We start from the raw sequence: 21,286 nt of genomic DNA on the forward strand, positions 1-21,286 counted from the left end.
ATAAAATTAAAAACTTTAAAAATTGCAAATTTAGTTACATAATTTTAAAGTAAAATTCTTGACAGCCTAGCAAATTTCTATTCAGTTTGCTTTCTACAATTCCTAAAACTTATCCACAAACCGTCTCAAACATATGCCAATTGCACCCCAATTCCTCAAAAATTCAGCTTCTTTAAAAAAATCTCAAACTCGCATTTAAGTTTTTTTGAAATGCGAGAATTGGTGAAATATGTGTGGTATGTGTTTGGATGTTTGCACGAGAATCAAGTTGATCTTTATTTTAATGTCACAATCATCATCTTTATCATCAGCCACCCCTCGAAAAGCAAAGAAAACTTCAATCTCAAGGGGTTGTTTTACCATCCATAAATTTTTACCATTTCACGAAATAAAATCTGGAAAATTTTCATTTCTTGCCTCACACCCCACCCGAAACCCCCCAACGACTTCTTTCATTTTCATGTCCTTAAATCTATATTAAAATAAAAGTATATTGCCGCATCGTCTTTTTTTACTTTCTAGAGTGTCGAAACAGCACCGCAGTAGCAGAAGCTGTACAACGGAACAATAAAATCAAGAGTGAATGAGAGCGGGTGCTGGATGTTTTATAGAATGAAGCCAAATACAAAAAGATGTTTATATAAGAGTTCTTTTTTTTGAATGTAAGAATGATAATGTGCGTATTTATATGCGTGACGAACAATAAAAATTCCCGATTCTATTGTAAAGATGTTGAACATGAGAGGATTGAGGTGGGAGGACTGAGGTTGGGAAAAATTGTTGGAAAATGAATTTAGGCAAAGTAAATCCTTGCCTTGATTAATTTTCAAAAATTGTTGAAAATAAGAAATCACTCAGATAGTACCAAACTGGAATCGAACCAGACATCTCTAGATTGCTGACCGAAGGTTCAGATCACTAAGATATTGGTCCTTTGTGAATTTCCGAATATGAATTTGAATGTAGCAAGCAATAATCCTGTTAAATTTAATGATCATTGACAAGAGTATTGGATGGAAAATTGGACAGAAAAATGTGAAGTCAGGACAGAGTTGTGCCTCTGTAGCTCCTAAACGGAGAAGAGTTAAGAGACGCTTGATGAAGCGATAGCTTGGTACAAAGTTGGGCGACATTTTATATTCAGACACCAAAATAAGAAACTCCTTCTGTGAGGAACTAAAGCGTTTTTTTTTATTTTTAGGGACTTTAAACAGCCATATTGATCTGATGTTGGCTTTTTAGCGGTTTTTTGCTACTTTTGAATTAATACTCCCCTTAAACAAGCTCTAGCTCCTCACACTTACACAATTACACTTTGGTATGTATGGATGAAATTTATCCTAAGTCAGTCCCTATCCACTAATATAAAGAAAATCTCGTGCAATGATACGGAAAGCAAAAAACCGATAAAATTTTCCAAATGTCTGCATGCTCATCAGTATCAATTTAATTGAATATGCTCAATTTTATGAGCATATTCATGAGTATGCTTCCTGAATGTTCTGGCAAAATATAGAATCTTGCCTAGATTTTAGTCAAATTTCATGGCAAATGAGAGCAAAAATTAATATAAAAAGAATTCAGAATTTCAGTCGACGAAAGATAACTTAAGTATGAAATTAAGGATTTGAACCTTTGGCTTTAAAGAAAATTCAACAAATTTCTTGAATCACATAACAATTTTATTTAGTAATTTAACATAAAATTCTATGGTTTGCCAAAATCAGATGCACATAGATGCAGAGATGCAAAAAACTGCAGGTCTGCTGCAGGCTTGCGCTTCTGGGCGAACCCTATAAAATTCATTTAACCCAAACAGGCAAATATCATACTTTCATTGCTCAGAATGACCACTACGGTACCTAATAGCAATCTCTTTGGTTGTCATTCCACAAAATTCCAACAATTTTTCCAAAACTCCAGACCATAAATTCGAACAACAGCATAAATAAACTCAATACTAGATTCATGTACCATTGCTATTCCAAAATTTATTATGATGCTGACGAGATTTTTTATAGCTTCTGCAACTGGTTTCCAGTTTATACGAACAAAAAAATAGAAGAAAATGAAAATATATTTTTTATTGCCGATGAGGAGAAAAAAAGCACTAAAAAATATTCACCCAGTCCAACAGTTTTTTGAAGTGTAAGTAAGTACATAAGCACATATATTTTCATTTTGAGTGTTCATTTGAGAGTTTTTTTTGATAAAATGCCATTACATTTATAGTCCCTCTTTAAAACTCTCTTCCCTACTGCTTCTTTGCCATTCGGTTACTGTTCACGAAAAATTTAATGATCATAAACGGTTTCCTTCATGAATTCAATTTCCATTCATTTGTCTATTATACACTGATTTTACTTCTTAAGGACCAACATCTACGTCTATCCATATTAAAAAGGCTAATGTTGGGGATTGTTTGGGTATGATGGTCAATGTTTAGGGGAAATATACTGAAGTGCCTCATTGTAGTGGCTAGGGCACTGTTTTCATTATCAAGTCTTTAGGCCTGATTTTATAGATGACAAAAGATTGCAAGGGCGACCAAAAAACTCAAGAAACAGGTTGTTGATAGAGACAGTGTAGCATTTGGTATTGGTAATTGGAAAAAGGTAGCCAGCGATAGAGGCAACTTCAGACGCTATCTAACACAGACCATAGATCACAGTTGATCTGTACGACCAGTGAAGTAAGCAAGGTTACAGTTGCGTCATCAATTTGACGACAAGATGTAAAAATGTACTGTTGGGGCCGAAACGGCTGTTTTTGACCCATTTTACTGTAAAAATGTTGCAAGAGTGCATTAACGGTGTTTGATCCATTTTTATTTGGAAACAGCTAATGTGGAACAACACAAATGAACAAGGCTGCGCCATGAATCTTTTAAGGCTACTAAATAGCTCGTTTATTAACACTCAATGAAAAACGTGTCCTGCAACCAAATCGATGTCACATGGAGGCGGCTTCCATTCAGTGGAAATAAAAGGGCTTTATAGGACCCTTAATAGCTTCGTGATGTAGCCTTCTTCATTTGTGTTTCTTGGATCTGCCTCATGATTTGTTTATTTTTTGGACACTTAATCTGAGCGATACAGAATATAAGGAGAAATCCAAATGGACTTCGATCTCATGTGGCTTCCAAATGGAACCTTATGTCTTCCGGATTAGCAACAAAATGGCCAGAAGTTCCACGGTTCTTCAAAGAAGGCCTGACATTTCCTGCATTTTAGATGCGCAGGCCAGCAGTTTTGTGATTTTCCTAGTTTATACAAGTCTTCGTTGGGCAGTCTACGTAAGGACCTGCGATTTCTGTCTACTGGTCTACAATTTTGGACGAACCCTAAAACATTCCCAAATTTTAATCCACATCATTTCCAAACCAACCCCAAAAGAACAAAATCAGGAAGAAAAAAAAAACTTTTCTCATTTAGATGTCGAAGAATGTTTGAAGAATGTCGGAAAAGTTTCTTCCTTTTTTTCATTCCTTCTTTTTTCGGTTCATTTTCGTCACAGCATGAACACTCTTTAAAAAATATATTTCCCTATTTTTTTTTTTATTCATCCTTAACTTTTATCGCAATTTTTCTGCATAGTAAATGACTTCGATATTTCACTTTGACAATCTTGTTAGATGAATAAATTGGATTTGAAGCACTTGATTCAATCTGTTATGCAAGTTTTGTTGTTGTTGTTGCGGTTGAGAGTTGGAATAAAAAATGTTTTAATCTTGTTAGCAGGTTGTTGGTGGTTGGGCTTTGATGCGGATGGGATTTGGTCCATTTTTTGTGGTTGGATTAATTATTATTTTTGGTACATTTTAAGGTATTTTATGTCTTTTTGAGTAATATTAAGCATCAGATTAGGGGTTGTTCAGAAATAATGTTACCTTTAGATCAAGAGGGTAGGGGACGGGCAGTGGGGTTTGGCAATTTAGTTATGAATTGTAAATTAATTCATGATTTTGTTACAAAGCATTAAGGTTGAGGGAAGGAGGTCTAAAATCGTCATTTTCAGCGTCACGTAACTTCCGAACGTACCCCCAGCTTATGTACTTTATAATGAATAACATTAAATCCACCCACATCCCTTTGATATCCCTCAACCCCCTTAAATATCCTTCAATCCTCAACAAACTCCCCAAAAAAGTGAAATTTCCATAAAAATCCCTCCAATTCTCATGTCCATCCTCAAAAAGAATCAAACAAAAGAAAAATTGTCCCATCAAGGGACACCAACAACAACAACAAAGAAATTGAAAAGAAAAGAGATATTTCAGTCCATAAAACAAATTAAAGTGGCATTAAAGTAAAAGGACAAAATAAGAAAAAGGAAAGGCTTGTTAGTGATACACAGCAATAGCAACAGCAAGGACAACTCTTCAAACAAATTTCCGGGATCCCCCCATCATTGCTATATAAAGAATGAGCTTGTTAAAATGAAAATTGGGAGTGACACAGACACACAAGCACAGAAGTGACACTGATAGTAAAAGTAAATAGACCAAATGCACATGCTATATGGACAGAAAAGAGGAGAGATTGGAAGTGATACCGAGAAAACACTTTGATGTGTAAATAAAAGTAAGTTTCACGATTTTATCAATATTTATTTTTTACTTAACACATCAAATACAGTGACTTGGTATTGTGTGGTGTTTGGTAATATTAGACGAGTAAATTCAATCAGACGGGGATTTAATGTAGGGAAAAATGTATTAAAGAGTGGCAATTTAAGTCCGGCATGTAAATCAACTTGTCTTTATGATTCGTAGCTATTGACTAGGGTAGGCTCGCAATGCCTCACATTCAAAATAACCTTCTTCGTTAGTACAGCACTGTTTAGGAGGTTTGGCATAGCCAAAGCTACACTAATGCGGGAATGTCAATTAGATGTCAAAACTGAGAATCTGTACAGGCTTTGTGACTTGGCATCCCCAGTGAATAAATCGGTTAAAATGTCTTTATGTCCACAGAAGACTAGATGATCTTAAGTCTTAAGAATATTTAAATTAGTAACGTTGACTTTCTGAATGGAAGAAGACTTGAGCATAGGCAGAAAATTTTATTAAGTACGGTCTTATATTTGAAATTTTTTGAGCTTCACCCCCTCCTGGCTATCTCCTGTGAAAAGATCTGTTAAAAGGCTCATGGAATTACTGTGTCCATAGAAAAATAGATTATGCCTCAATATTTAAATCAATATCTGCTGATTTTCTGGACGTAGACCAAAGTGTTCCTGGAAGCTAGCTGTAGATAAAGACAGTATTGCATTTGGTATTGGTGTAATCGGCAGGTGGAAGCCAGCCAAATAGTCAGATTCAGGCGACATCTGAGGGAGGCCATGAATCACAGTTGATCTGTACTGCCATCAAAGTCGAGTAAGTAATACAAAGTCCAAGTCGACTTCAAGCTTTGCTCAAAATATTCAATTCCAAAAAGAATTTACCATCAGTTCCCTCGCAATTGCAATAAAAACCTCATAAACAACTAATCATTATCAAAATTACATCCTTTATGTCCCATTCATACACAAAATTTCCCTAAAAAAATCCTCCAAAAATTAAAGTAACTCACGCTTCCTTTATTCCACCAAAATCCCGCTAATATATGAAAATTGTGCCTAGTCACAATCACAATAAGTGCCTTAATAGCGTTAGTAAGCTATATTTTTTATAACCGCATCCGTAAATAAGCGCTATTTTCGCTCCCTAACATGTACATTAATGCTCAAATCCCGTTAATTATTTTTTCATAGTTTTTTGTTGCCCTTTTAATAATCATCATTGTTCACAATGCCATTATGTGCCATTAATAAGCAGTGGAGTTGATATAAGGAATTTAAATAAAGAGTTTTAAATAGTCGGATTTTTATAGGCATTTAGAAAGGCATATAGATTGTAGACATGGCTATGGGATATGGTTCTGTTGGATGGGAAAATGTATAGTTAGAATGGATTTTGGGGGTTCTTGGATTGATTAGAATATTTTAAAATTGATTAAAAAATTTAAAAGTTTGAAGAAAATTAAAAATTAATTACAAACTTTTAACTTTAAATTTAAATTCAAATTTTGTTCTAAAATTTAAAATTGTTTAAATGAAGAAATTAAAAATTAATTTTCAAAAATTTCAAAAAATTTAAAAAAACTGGAAAAATTGGAATTAAATTAAAAAGATTTAAAAATTAAAGTATGTAATAATTATTTTAATTTAAATTAAATTGAAATTAGAAGTTTACGAAGTTAATAAATATAAATTTGAAATTAAAATTTTTAAAGATTTTAAATTTTGAAGAAAAAAAATTGAAAATTTTGTAAATATGAAAAATTAAAAATTTAACAGAAATTCAAAATTTGAAACACAAAAAAAAAAAGATTTAAAAATAGATGTGAAAATGAAATCAAAATTTAAAAAATTTAAAATCAAAATTCAAAAATTAAAATTTAAAATTTAAAATAAAAATTTGAGAAATTTAAAATTGAAATTTGAAAAATTTAAAATTGAAACTTGAAAAATTCAATATTTAAATTTGAAAAATTTGAAAAATTTAAATTTAAAATTTGAAAAATTTAAAATTAAAATTGAAAATTTCAAAATTATAATTTGAAAAATTCAAAATTAAAATTTAAATCTAAAATTTCAAAAAATTTGAAACTAAAATTTGAGAAAAATTTAAAGCAAAAATTCAAAAAAATAAAACTAAAATTTCAAAAATTGAAAACGGAAATTTTAAAAATTTAAAATTGAAATTTGAAATTTAAATTTTTAAAATTTAAAAACTAAAATAAAAATTTTTCAAATAGAAAAAAATTTGAATTTTTGAATTTTCTAATAAATTGCTTAAATTTTGTGATTTTTAAATAAATTAAAATTTGTTGAATTTCAAAATCAAAAATGCAATCAAATTTCTAAATAAACACAACTTGATATGACTCAAAAAAGATCAAATAAAACCTAAAACCTCAAATAAAATAATTCAAAATTTCAATTTACCAAAATCAGATCAAGTAATTCAATCCAAATCCAACATCAGTTCCCCTATTCTCAATAATCTCACACTCCAACCCCTTCTCATAATAATCGTAAAAATAATAATAATAATTACAATTTACAATCCACCTTTCATTTGTTTACATATTTGCATATCCACAATCCTTCCCTTTCATCTCCCCATCCACACCGACTTCATATCCATATCCATTAACTACCGTCTTTTTTTTTGCCTTTTTTTCCTATATCAACATTTCAATTTTCCCTCTTTCTTTTCATTTCTCTATTCCCTGTATTTTTGTTGTTGTTGTTATTGGATTGTGGGGAATTTTAAGTCAGCATAGCGTTATTTACAGCAATGAACATTATGAGTAGCAGCTTTTTGAACGTTTTTATTTGATTTTATTATTCATTTCTTCATTTATTTAATGTGGTTTTTCATTCTCATCTCTCAGGTTCTGTTTTTGTCCAACTCCTAACATGCATAAAAGTCTGTTTTGTCTTTTAGATGGTATTTATGATGATATGAGTGTTCATTGCCCACAGGGGGTCAGAGAGATGTATATATTGAATAGAAAATGGAAAATATGATAAGGATATTGCTGTTGTGGGAGTAGTTTAGAGAACACTGATGGGAAAAAGTTTTTCAAACAAAATTTTTTTTATATACTTCACAAACCGATGCAGAAATTGGAATGATGATTTTAAAAAAATGCGCTAAAAAAATCCAAAAATGAAATGCAAAACAAATCGATTAATTTGGGAGTTGTATTGAGTTACGAACTTCAAACAATTTGAAAATTCGTTTCAATTTTAAATTATAATCATATCATTTGTATAGTAGATTACTGTAGGCACTACCTTTGTATACTTCTAATAAAGGCAAATTAAGCTGTCTATCAAAGCCATCGTTGAGTATGCAATACATAAGATGGATGACAATACCATCCAGCGACGTAATGGCTGCCAAGGTCAACGGCCCCCGATGATCGGCTTCCGCCTTGGACAACTGCAGCTGATGTTCAACTGACATCAATGACAACGACCGACAAAGTTCAATTACCACCAACGATAGTCGACGGCTGATGGGGACATCAACAAACAATGGTCTACTGACGCAAGGGGCAATGACCACTGATGGTTGACTGACAACGGTCGCCAAAGGTCAATTGACACCGAGGACAACGGCTAATGATGGTCGACTACCATTGGGGACAACGCCTACCGATTAAAGCCGACTGTTGAAGACAGAAGATGGCGATTGACGCCAGACGCCGTGGACAGAAGGTGGCAATGGACAGCCATTTTCCAACGCTGCCAATAACAATGCTAATAACCATAGCTCAAAGTCTACTCGACTCAAATGTACTCGACTTCAAGTCGACTCGAGTCAATTCGGTTTTTTCTGGTCGCCTCGACAAATAACTAGCTCAATAGCTATCATGGCACAGCTATTGACATCATAAGACCCTATCTAACCGCTTTACCGAATACCCCTTTGACTGCCATGATTTAGTAATTCAGGACTATATAAGACACCAAAATTCAAAGTTAAATATTTCAAAAAATTATCCAAAAACCACCAGAATTTTTTCTCTGCGTGTACAAATGAAGTCATTAGATAACAAGCAAAAAAATTAAGGGGTGTCATTCAAAAAAACTTTCCACTGCCTATATAATAAAACACATTAAGATAATTATTACCTGTCGCTAAACTGGCCAGCAAATCCTTCGCACTCGTACCGGGTTTAGTAGCATTAATGCCTAAAGCACTGACACGTACGGAGAATCGTGCACCTGACTTTTGACGTTTCTCGTTGATACCTTTATAAAGCCATGAGATAGCACATGGTATAGCACCTAAATCACTTGTGGATGCCACAGATCCCAACATTGTACGATTTTGACCTGTTTTAAAAAAAGAGAAAAAAAAAATTAAAATTTATAAGATGATAAATTGGATGTTGTGGATGGAGTGAAGCAAAAAACATGGGAAACATTTTTTAAGGATTTATCAACAGCTTAACAGATTTTTTATGTATCGTTGTATTATATGCGATGTTGTATAGACGGAAAGAGCAAAGGGTACCTCACTTACTCATGACTAAGAGACTTTAAAAAAAAATAAGAAGTGATTTATTGGTGGAACAATGTGAAAACACTTAAATACTGAGGGGCGCCATATGTTTAAGAAGTTTTGTTTTTTTTATGGCGCAAATTTCTTTTTTTTTTTGTAACGAGTAAAGTCACTCCCACTCCTAATTCTAGTTTAATCTTTATTTTTTGTTACGGTTGATAGCGAGTTTTTGTGGAATTATGAGTGCTTTGGGATGAAGTTTTAAGTTGACTTGCTGGATATGACATTCAAAATTAAGAGATAGAAGCTCTTGTAAATACTCCTGGTTACAGCATTGTAAGGTTGGATATGTTATTAGGCGACCTGCAGAAACTCTTTTAATTAGGTTCTTCAAAGCTGAATCTCTGGACGGTAAAAGAGCCCGTGGACGCCCAAAGAACTCTTGGAAGGAAGCTGTCGAAAGAGAAAGTATTGCATTAGGTATCGGAAATTGGCAAGTGGGAGCCAGCGATAGAGAAAGCTTCAGGCGACTCCTGTGGGAGGTCATGGATCACAATTCATCTGTACGAACAGCGAAGTAAGTAAGTAAGTAAGGTAGGATATAAAATGGGACAGATTAATTAAAGACTAGCTTTTTGAGCACTTCTTCACATACAAGAGTTTGTCTAGAGGCACCAAGATTATGTTATACATGACCCCAATACGTTATGGGTTCCGGTTATAGTGTCTTTATGATACAGCGAGTGATTTTGGACCTGCAACAGAAGAAGTATCAGATGTAGGCAAATCTATCAGCTTTTCCAATGCTGATATTGTCTACTATTCAGATGATATGAGAGCACTTATATAGAGTAACATTTGAGAGAACGAATTAGGAAGACCGAAAAGATGAAGTTTGGATTGGATGTGTTGATAAAAACGCTAGAGTTCTCAATATCCCGAACTGACAGAAGTTATCGGAAGATAGAGCTGACAGACGTTCTCTAAACGCAGCAATGGGCTCCTTTGCGCCCCAGCCAAGAAAGTAAGTAAGTTGCTATTGAGGTAAAGACAATGTAGGGCTAAAAAAAAGCCCTCTCACCCTCAAACACTTTCCATTCTCTTATTTCTAACATTAGCGATCATTGACTTAATCAAGAAATTCGAGAATTTTTGCAAAAAAAAAAATATTCATTGAAGGATTGGATTGTTACATGTAAATTAATGACATTTAACTGATAAGATTCAAACTTGTGCAAACTCTAATAAAATATTTATTTTTTTATCTTCCGATATCCATGTTACAATTGAGTAATCATTTTCCATACATAAACTGACAATAGTCAAATAACATTTAAAAATTCTCAGAAAAAAACGTCTTTTCATCTTCAATCTTATCAAATTTCCTACTCGTCTATTTTTTCCACTCATTCCCAGAAACTCAACAACTCAACTCATATGGAAAGAAATATTCACAAGATTTATTTTGACACTTGCCGTTTCTTTATTTTTTATACATTCAATTTTTTTTTTTTTTCGGGGGAGCAAGCAAGCAACGAGATTAACGTAAAGGCACAGAAAAAAATGTGTGTATGACACAATGTTGAAAAGTGAAAAAGATATTAGTCAAATAAAGTCTTATGGCTTCATACTTTTTTTTGATGTTGTACATTTTTAAGCACTTGAGGTCTCTTCCATTAATGCTCTGTCATTTTACTTTTCAATCCCTAAGCACTACATATCGTGTATTTAAATTTTCTTGTTTGTTTTTCATTTCACAATCCACCTCAGTTGACAGGCACTGCTGTCTTGTTTTGATTAAATTTTCAGGGTAATTTCTTTATTTTGTTGAAATTTTTTTGTTAACCCTCTTGTGAATGTTAGGGAAATTGATAGTTTTGTAAATGCATTTTAATGCTTCATTGCATGTTTGTTAATTTAAAATTTTTGAGGGGCTTTAATAGAGGCAATTTATACTCATGACATCCAATTTTTAGACTTTCACATGATTTCAAAGGCACAAATGACTCTGACAAATTGAAGAGTCTATTCCAAAGCAGGAAAGAGGACGTTTGTCCGTGTATTTCCTCCAGAGACCAGTTATAGGTGGATACTAAGTCATGACATTTGATTTTTAGACCTTCACATACTCTCAGAGGCTCAAATTGACTCTAACAAATTGAAAGATCTATTTTAAAGGAATTAGAGAAGGTCTGACCACAAAATACCCCCAGGGACCAGATTTATAGACCCTAACATGCTCTCAGAGGCGTCGATTGACTCTAGTGAATTAAAAGAAGTATTTCAAAGGAAGAAGAGGGGGTCTGAGTCCCAAATTCCTCCAGAGACCAGTTATTGATGGATGTACAGTCATGACGTCTGATATTTAGACACTCAAATGCTCTCAGAGACTCAAATTATCTCTAACAAATTGAAGAATCTGTTTCAAAAGGGGGAAGATTCCTCTGACCTTTAAATTACCCCAGAGACTATTTAGGGGTGCAAATTGGCTCTAACAAATTGAAGGAACTAATTTAAAGTAACGAGAGAGGGTGTAACCTCCAAATACCCCCCTGAGACCAGTTATTGGAGGATATTCAGTCATGACGTATGATTTTTAGACTCTAAAATGCTCTCAGAGCCACAAATTGACACTAACATATCAAAGAATCTATTCCTAATGAGGATTTAGAGGGTCTGATCCTTAAAACTCCGCCATTCCTCCTGAATACACCCCATACATGCCCTCCATCCACCTACCAACCAAAACACTCAACGCATCCCTTCATGTTTATATTATCACTCAATATCCACAACAAATATTGACAAGTCATGCATAAAATAAGTATTGAAAATTGAGATTTTATGGTAAATGACTTCATAAAATGGATTTAAAATTGCGTGTATTTATATTATTATGATGTTTATGTCTCACCTGCACCTGGATATCCAATTGAAAGTAAACACCCATCACTACCATCTAAAACAGCGGGAATAACTTCTGACAAGGCTGAAGCGCACACATCAAGCTAGAAAATATAAAAAAATGGATATAAAAAATTATTATGTCTCACAATTCTGTGATTTCATCATTAATAATAAATGTGAAGTTTACTGCTTATGCTAGTCAAGAAAATGAAAAAAGGAAGAAGAAGAAAAATTGGAGGAAAATTTCATTCGTCGCACGTAATTTTTCATGGATGAATTTCAGAACTTTTTTCCCACTGTTGTCTTTAATATATCATTTCTAAACGTGTGCAGAGTCATCATAATCATAAGTCTTAGTAAATGGTTATAGTTACAGAAAATGAAGGTATACGTTTGACAGATCTCATAAATATGACTTTAGTTCCCCTTCGTATGTGAATTGCATTTATGATATCTTGAGTTTTTTTTTTGTTGAAGAAATTATGAAATATTAATGTGGATTTTGTGGGTTATGAGTAGGTTAGGGTGGCTTTAAATGAGAAACTACAAATCATCTTTAACATTTTTAATGAAAAAAATTTCAAAATTTATTATTTTAGACGTTATTATGTTGGTCAATGTTACTTGAATTTGTTGTGTAATGTATAGACTCTTTCACAACAGGTGTAGCTAAAGATCCTCAACTCAAATCAGTCAAATCATGCTGTTCAAATCTGCTGTTCATGAAAGAGACCCAGACGCTTATCCAAGCGGCACGTTGCAAAAATTCACATTTTTGGTCATCAAAATTGTTAAAAGCTGTCATTATGCTTCTGTTAAGGCAGCTATGCATTGTTTTAAGCTATTGCCATCAACGCTGTCGCATAATAAATGGATCATGTCTGTCATATTATTGATAATCTTCTAATTTTCATTTAAAAGTGCCAAATATCATTAGTAACTCCGAATTTTATGCAAAGACCGGACTATAGGTTGTCGCAATTGAAATTAGAAACAAGAAAAAGGATCATGATCAAACATAAGGATCACATTTTAAGGAAGTATCCCTAACAGGCAAGGATACCACTTTTAAGTACCATAATGTGCCATGAAAGCATGCTCTTTGTCTGTTAGGATATGAATGACATAGTGCAGGCAAACGTCTCGTTTCAATCGTGTATCGCAAACGTCTCGAAAGGCACAATGTGACGAATCGCAATTTTCACCGTAAAAGAGAGTCTTTATCAGTCATCATGGCTCTATTAAAGCTACTCAGAGCTCGAAGTCGACTAGAATATTGTAAAGTATTGAGTCGACTTAAGTATACTTTTTTATACAAAGAGATTGGAGATCTGCGGCTACTTCTTGTATTTCCAATAAATATGGCAATTTAACGGTGCTTAACTGAACACAATGTGCTGTTCAAGCATAGTATTGGCCAAAGGAAAATCACTTGAATCTTAAAAATCCAAAATTCTAAGTTTTAGTCCCTAAAATCATCCACAACTTTAATAAACCTTAAGAAAATCCTCAAAGATTCTCCCAAAAAACCTTCAAGTAAAAGAGTGCTAAAGAGCAGAAAAATTTCTCTTTCATGATCCATGTCTCCCTCATGAATTTTTCTTGCATCAAAAAAGCGAAGAAAATCTTTCCACTGTCTTGACTTTTCTCCTCACATCTGATTTATTACAGTGGATAATAATATCAAACATACACAGATTGTGAAATGAAATCAAGAATTTTTGTTAGAAAAATTTAATATTAAGCATAGCAATAATTCAGCATGTGCGTTAAAGTTTGTGTATTTGTTGTGTCATCAATATCATCAAATGGAAATCTATGACAAATACTCAGCATGTCACCGTATTTGAAGATTGTATTAAAGGGAATTAAAGTATCGGATGATGTCTATTGAGGGGTAGATGAGGTGGGGGGGGGGGGGTGCTATGTGGGGAGGGTCTGGAAGAAATTTGAATGAATCCCTGAAATTCCTCAGCATTCCTCCCTTAACCACACGACGCAATCTAATAAACCCCTCCAAAAACATCTCATAAATATTCACAAATATGATTAGGGACGAGATGCATCGATACTATATACTTAATATTTTATAGCATTTCTCAGCAAGACGACATTAATCCTAGTATTATTGAAAATATCTGCAGTGGTCTCATTTGGAGTGAGAATTGGAAGTATAAATAATTGCAATTAATGACAACATCGTCCTTAGACATAACTCAACAAGATATATATACAGCATGAGTTGGGGTAACAAAAATATTCTCTTGATTAAATCATTTCTGCACAGTGATTTTCATCAGCGAAGACGAAACAAAAAAAAAAATGTTGTTTTCTTGCTTTATTATTTGTGTGACGAGGGAAGTCGCTATGATGATGATGACGGGGGTCATGCGGTGACGACAATAAATCATTCCAATAAAGGTTTCAGTTGTAAGGAAGGATATCGTGCGGAGCTGAATGCACGGAATATAGGACTCTTGATAGTTGAAATTTTGAGGATAATTGGAGGTATTGTTGGGCATTTTGGGGGGTTTGTGATGAACATTTTGGAAATCATTCCAATTTTAAACTTTTAAGTTTAGTTGTAAGGAAGGATTTATTCGTGTGGAGCTGAACGCACGGAATGTAGGACTCTTGATAGTTGAAATTTTGAGGATAATTGGGTTAAAGAAGCTGTCGATATAGATTGTATCACATTGTAATTGGGAGACAGCATTCATTGATCTGTACAGCTAGTAACTAAGTATGTTCTTGCTTTGAGCTGGATTCAAGTGCAAATTTACAGGATTGTAAAATTGTTAACATTTGGGTGGAACGTTGATAGGGTTATGGAAGAATTTTTTTGCGACCTCGAAAAAAAAATCATGTTCTACCAAATTGAGAACGAAACCGATATCGAGACCGGAAAGTCTATCATTGGGGTCATCTTTCCCTTCCTTCTTCTTTAGAAATCAAAATTCTTCAAATATCTAAGACATATACTCTTAAATTCGTATTTACAAAATTGAACATTAAATTAACTGATTGCTCATTGTGTGCTAGAAGAATTTTAGGGAAAATCTGCTAAAAATTGGATGCGTCCTTAAACCCATCCAGATAGAGAATTTCAGTTAATATCTTTTATCATCCTGAGATAATCAAATTGTATCATTAAAGTATCCAATTGCTAAAAAATGCGTCTCAACCCTACCATAAATCCATCCTTACTTATCAAATTCAACAACAATTTTTTTCTCTCCTTCAATTTTTTCGTCTCCCACATTTGAAAAATGTCAGGTCATTAGTCGAAATGAAGGCAATGTCAGGGGTATAATAATTACTTAACATTGTTATACACTTATCAAAATATTAAGCTTCCTCAGCACAAAAAAGTCAATTTTTTAAAAGGCTGGAAAATTGGGGTTGAAAAATGTTCTTCTTCCTTTACATTCGAGGACTTAAAAATAGACTAGACATGATAAATATTGTGTAATTATTTTACGTACCTGACTATCATCATTCGTATGTAAAGCATCAAAAGCAAACATTTTTGGTGCCGATACCATCGGTCCACGATCCTGTGCCGCATTATTACTCGACGATTGATTCTGTCCGGTTACATTTTGAGCATTTGTTGGCTCACTCAATGTAACTTGTCGTTTCTTTTTATCGATCGATAAATAACTGACACTCTTCTCACCATCTGTGGGTGGATTGTCGGATACACGTAGCATCACTTTCACCTATACAATTTGAAGGCACATATGAGATATATTTAGCACTTATTTATGGGCAGTTTTTGTGGGTTTGAGGTTTTTCACATAAAACTTTTTTCCTCTTTTTTCATTTTATTTATTTTATTTTTTAATAAATTTTTACACTAGAAAATGCTTCTTTGCAGTTTTTACAGCATCAACTGTACTGTACATGTATGGATAACTGAAACTATAAAACATGTAATACCTTTTTTACAGATTCTGAGAGACATAGAGTGACTAGAATGATTGAAATGTGACAGAATGGAGAAGTTGGGTTTGAGATAGTTTTTGTTACTCATTAAGTATTCAATTACTATTCTTGGAGTTTTATAGTTTTGGATTGTTGTGTGTTTAAATTGAAATTTAATGTTTTTATAAGATTTTGAATTTTAATTTTGAAAAAATCATAGAAATGTTTTGAAAATTTTGAAAACTTTAATTTATAATTAAAAATTAGGAAATAATTAAATTTCAAAATTTTTAATTTTCAAATATTTAATTTTTTACTTTTGAAATTTTAAAATTTAAGTATTAAAAATTGAAATTAAAAAGTTAAACTTTTGAAATTTAAAATCTATAAATTTTAAAAATAATGAAATTTGAATTTTTAAAATCTTAAATTTTTGAAAATAATGCAGTTTAAATTTTAATAAATATTGAAATTTAAAGATTTAATCTTAAATTCTTTATAAATTTAAAATAAATATTGTATTTGAAATATTTTTAAAATTGAAATTTAGATATATTTAAAAATTAAAATTTTGAATTCATAAATATTAAAATAATTTAAAAATTAAAAATATTGAATTTCAATGTTTACCTTACATTTAAATTCAAAACTTAAAAGAATTGAAATTCAAAATTTATAAATATTTTAAATTTAAATGTTGTAATTTTAAATATTGAAATTTAAAATTTATAAATGTTGAAATTTAAATTTTAAATTTAAGAAAGCTGCGAATTCAAGTTTAAATTTTTTAAAATTAAAGTTTCAAATTTATAAAGTTCAAAATTCAAAAATTTAAAATTTAAATTTTAATTTAAAATTTTAATTTTGGAGTTAAATTTAAAAAAATTTTTTTAAATTTTAGTTTTGTAATTTTTGGATAAATTTTAAATTTAGTTTTTAATTCAATTTTTAATTTCAAATTTAAATTCTTTTTAAACTTTAAATTCAACATTTTAGTTTTCAATTTAAATTCATTAAACTTCAATTTTTTGTTAAATTTCAAATTTCAATTTTTAATTTCAAATCTTTTTTTTTCTTAAATTTTAAATTTTCTAAATCTTTTAAATTCCAAATTTTTGTTATTTTAAAAAAAAATTTTTAATTACTTTAAAAAAATGTTTAAATTCAATTTAAACACCACAAAAAAAGACGACAATCCCATTCTAGTATGACATAAAAATATCAACTTCACATTCAACCATGATTATACAAAATTTAACTAGAAATTCTACTCAGAAAAAGGAACTCTTATGAATTTTTAATAAACTCTCTCTCGAGTACCAAAAAAAAAACTTTTAAGATTTCACACCGAAAAATCTCAGAAATTTTCATTTTCATAGCCAGAAAATTGGGGTAAAATTTCATGTCTATCAAATGTTTCATTAGATGTGATTTGAATCGGTTCATAAAATATTTATTTAAAAAGGAAGCAAAAAACTTTCCAAGTTGACATTTAAATGTCAGAAAATTTCACACATAACTAACTCCGACATGTACAGTAGATGAGGAATCAAGAAGCACTTTTACTAATTAAAAATTCCTTAATTATTTATTCATTTCACTTCTTTTGTCTTTTGCATGTCATTTTCATCTTATTCTTACCCTTCCGAATCCTAAACTTTCCTTGTTCGTCATGCGACGTGCAAGTGATGCTGGCATTTGAGGTGGCGAACGTTGAATTGATCCACAAAATCCACCTCGTTCTGCTCCATGATAGCGGGTACTTTTGGTGCCGTTCGCGGCAGACACCATTCGTTGAGCAGCTCTGGAAGAGAGGTTGGAGATTTTTATTGTGAGTTTTTTGTGAGGGTTTTGTAGTTAATTTCTAAATTATGATTGTTTTAGTTTAAAGATGGTTGGGATTCACTGTCGAGGGGCCTCAACTAGAGGACCATCAAAATACTATTGGGTATCTAGTTTGGATATGAGCCCAACCACTTATAAGACGATATTTTTTGTTAGCTCTGCGAAAATTCTTCTTCAAATTAATTTTGACAAATTATAAGACAGATTATGAGCTTGAACTTGACCCGAACAACCTAAGGCATTCGCCAGGACACCGCTACGTCACCGTATGACCGGTACCACATTAAGTTGCCCTGACGATACCTTGACGGCTGATTTTGACCCATTTTTACGGTGAAAAATGCAGTTTATTGCACCATGCAGCTTTGAGAAGTTATGGAAGGTTGAATAAAGTCTTAGATGACATTAGGGCCATGTAGATGCCCTCAATGGATTAGAATAGATTGTTCAACACATGCTACGGACATTTCAGTGTCGAAAAAAGAATGAAAATTTACTAAAATTAGTCAAAATTTGGCGGTTATTTTGCAATTGAAACGAAAAAACAACGGATTTTCGACATGTCCGTAGCATGGTTCAACAATGTTCAAAAATATGGTTTAGATTTCAAGGAGATGCTTAATTGATTTTTTTTGTTGCAAAATTTCTATTTAAGGTATTTTTATGATTTATTGGATTCTTGATGATTCCATAAGTCAATAGTGGAGAGACCATGGATCACAACTGATCTGTATGACCAGCGAATTAAGTAAGTAAGTAAGATTGCCCTAATCATTGATGTGAAGAGGCTATTTGTTCTGTATGATCAGAGAAATAAGGAAATGAATGAAATTACGGAGCTCTTCAACTTAATTTTGATAAATTTGGTCTTTTTAGCGTTTTCTGCTTTTTGCCAAATTTAAACCGAATCCGGTACCGAGTCAGAGTCATACCGGTCTCGGGTTAGTTTGATCAATTTTCCTATTTAAGGAAGGTTCTAGATTTTAATTTTTCCGAACATTAATAGCCTCTTAACTGCTTTTTTCATAAAAACCTCAAAATATTCCACAAATTTTAATTAAAATTGACACAATGACAACCGAAAAAAATCACAAAAATCGCAGCACTTTAATAATAATTTGTCCAAATTAAATTCCACAACAATTTTTACAAATACACAGTAACACGATTTTCACAGTCCACCGTAATTCGATAATCCATTACACAGCACTTTTAGTGATATATTTTGACAGTCATGGTATAAGTTGTAAGCTCACTAAATTTCATTAATATTTTTGAGGTATTACACAGTAAAATATATATTTTATTGCATTATTTCATAGTCCTTTTATTGCTTGTTAATTTTGGATAATTAATTTTCGTGTGGCTCAGCATTTGTGTAAATTGATATTGTGATAAATTGTTTGGTAATTACTGTTGGAATTGTTTTAGTGATGAGGAAGTGTGATGGGCAATGAATTGGATTAATGAGATCAAAAATTTATTGGATGTGGAATATTAAATGGAATTTTTTGAATTTTGATTTGATTTTGAATTTTGAATTTTGAATAAATTTTGAACTTTAGTAAAATTTTGATTAAATTTGTTCAATAAATAACTTTATTTCAGTTTTAAATTTCAAAAAATTTTGTTTTTAAAAATTAAATTTTTTAGAATTTTTTAAAAACATTTTAAATTTGACTTTAATTTTCTTTAAATTTGACTTTAATTTTCTTTAAATTTGACTTTTTTTTTAAAAAAAAGAATTAAAAAAAATGTTTGAAATTTTTGAAATAAAACTTTAATTTTTAAACCAATTTTTTGAACTTTTTTATCAACTTCTTCAAATTTCTAAATTTTCAACTTTTAAAAGTATTTTTGCCAACAAATAATTTTGAATTTTATTTGAAATAAGATCAAAATTTCAATCTAAATTCTTATTAAAAGTTGAAAATGTCAACCTAAAACTTTAATTTAGATTTTTTTTTAACTTTTTTGAAACTTAAATTTAATTTTTTTATTAAAATTAAATTAAAACATATTTTAAACTTTAGTTTTTTAACTTAAAACCTCAAAAATTAAATTCAAAAATTCCTCTCAAAATCCAGCTTTAATTCCAATTTTTCATTTTTATTTCAATCACAAACTTTTCATCACAATTTTCATTTTTCACAGTTCCACATTAATTTATTTCCATCATCCATATCCACTCACAAAAATACCTCAAATATAAAAAAACCTTTTTCCAACTTAGAAAAATCAATCAATTTTATTCCTATCCATTGGCATCTTCCATCATCCTCAACGAGAGATTTTCGAATTTAATCCAATCAATTATAACGTCACAAAAGATAGGAGAAGCAAATAAGAGCAGCAACAGAGCATAAAATGATGAATTATTTTTTTATCGAATCACTTGTCATTTAATGACATTTTACCACAGCACAGCACAGGGCAAATAATCCATCTCGTCAAATAAACAACGCTAATTAATTTTGTTATTAAATTAATTTAATACCACAATCAATTAATGTTTTGACGAGACAAAATCCATCTTTGATTTTTTTTGTGTATTTGATGTTTTAAGGGATGTATGATTGTGAATTAATTGCTTTTATGTCTGGAATGTTTTATCTTTGGTGGATGAGGAAATGATTGTTGATTTGATAAGAATTAGGGATTTTTTTTTCTAGAGATTATGGAAGTTCAATGTGATTTAAACGTTTAGCAGTTGTGAAAAATTGGCACTTGATTGCCCGAATAGCACAATTCGGTTTAGATTAGGCACTAAACTGGCGATATACCGATCTGGAACCAGATTTAGGATTTATTAACCGATTTGTCCTCTTCAGGTTGGATTCAGAATCTTTCTAGGTCAAAATAGGCCGGTAAACCGTAGATTTGGAGCAAGGTTGTTAAGTCTAGACAAAATTCTGGTGTCATGTATCTGCCATCAAGCATAGTTGTCTATGTTAGCTAGAGATACAAATGATTACTGATACCTTTCATATCACAGGTATATGTATCGACATGACATCATCAAGGTTTACTCTGACAAAAATGTTTAATATCTGCTTAGTGGTTAATTAGTCGTCTCGCGTAATTATAACAAAAAATGAGCATACTCATCAAAATGAGAATGTTTTTGATATACACATAATTGAAGCATACTCATGAGCATCCTCCTTATTTTTTCGGGTACACTTCAAAGAGCGGTTAATCAGACCACAATAAAGAACCGAAATTCTAAAAGTTAATAGCCTTAACAGAATTTTAGGAAAGGATATGGCGTATAAATGACCGAATATCCAGAACTTGGATAGTGTGAATCTTGCAAGAATCAAGTTTGCCTGAGGCCGAATTTTCGGTCAATTTTAGGCAATGTGCTTCTTTTGGAGAATTAAATTCAAAATTGCACCCCAAAAATAATTGTATTGCTCGAACTAATACTCTGTGTGCCACCAAAAAAATTTGGAAATGCCATCAACCGTATGACGTGTGCGGTTTCGGTTGAGGCTCACCACCAAGGTGTGCCACAATTGATAAAAGGTTGTCCACCAC

At 31.7% G+C, this 21,286-nt stretch overlaps 1 protein-coding gene across 4 annotated transcripts in view; it reads right to left on the minus strand.

The window, feature by feature from the left end:
* LOC139091064 (kinesin-like protein CG14535) overlaps positions 1–21,286 on the minus strand; it is a 63,353-nt gene that overhangs the window by 11,046 nt on the left and 31,021 nt on the right. For all 4 annotated transcript variants that reach the window (XM_070641001.1, XM_070641000.1, XM_070640999.1 and 1 more), the window contains 4 exons: positions 17,543–17,705; positions 15,460–15,696; positions 11,982–12,075; positions 8,695–8,898 (listed from right to left, as the gene is read on the minus strand). In XM_070641001.1, the coding sequence (XP_070497102.1) occupies positions 8,695–8,898; positions 11,982–12,075; positions 15,460–15,696; positions 17,543–17,705 (698 nt within the window). The remainder of the gene's footprint in view (positions 1–8,694; positions 8,899–11,981; positions 12,076–15,459; positions 15,697–17,542; positions 17,706–21,286) is intronic.

The sequence above is a fragment of the Chironomus tepperi genome, unplaced genomic scaffold (assembly GCF_022539635.2).
Source record: "Chironomus tepperi strain 1889 unplaced genomic scaffold, CSIRO-AGI_Ctep_v1 contig_223, whole genome shotgun sequence".
NCBI classification, from domain to species: Eukaryota; Metazoa; Arthropoda; class Insecta; order Diptera; family Chironomidae; genus Chironomus; species Chironomus tepperi.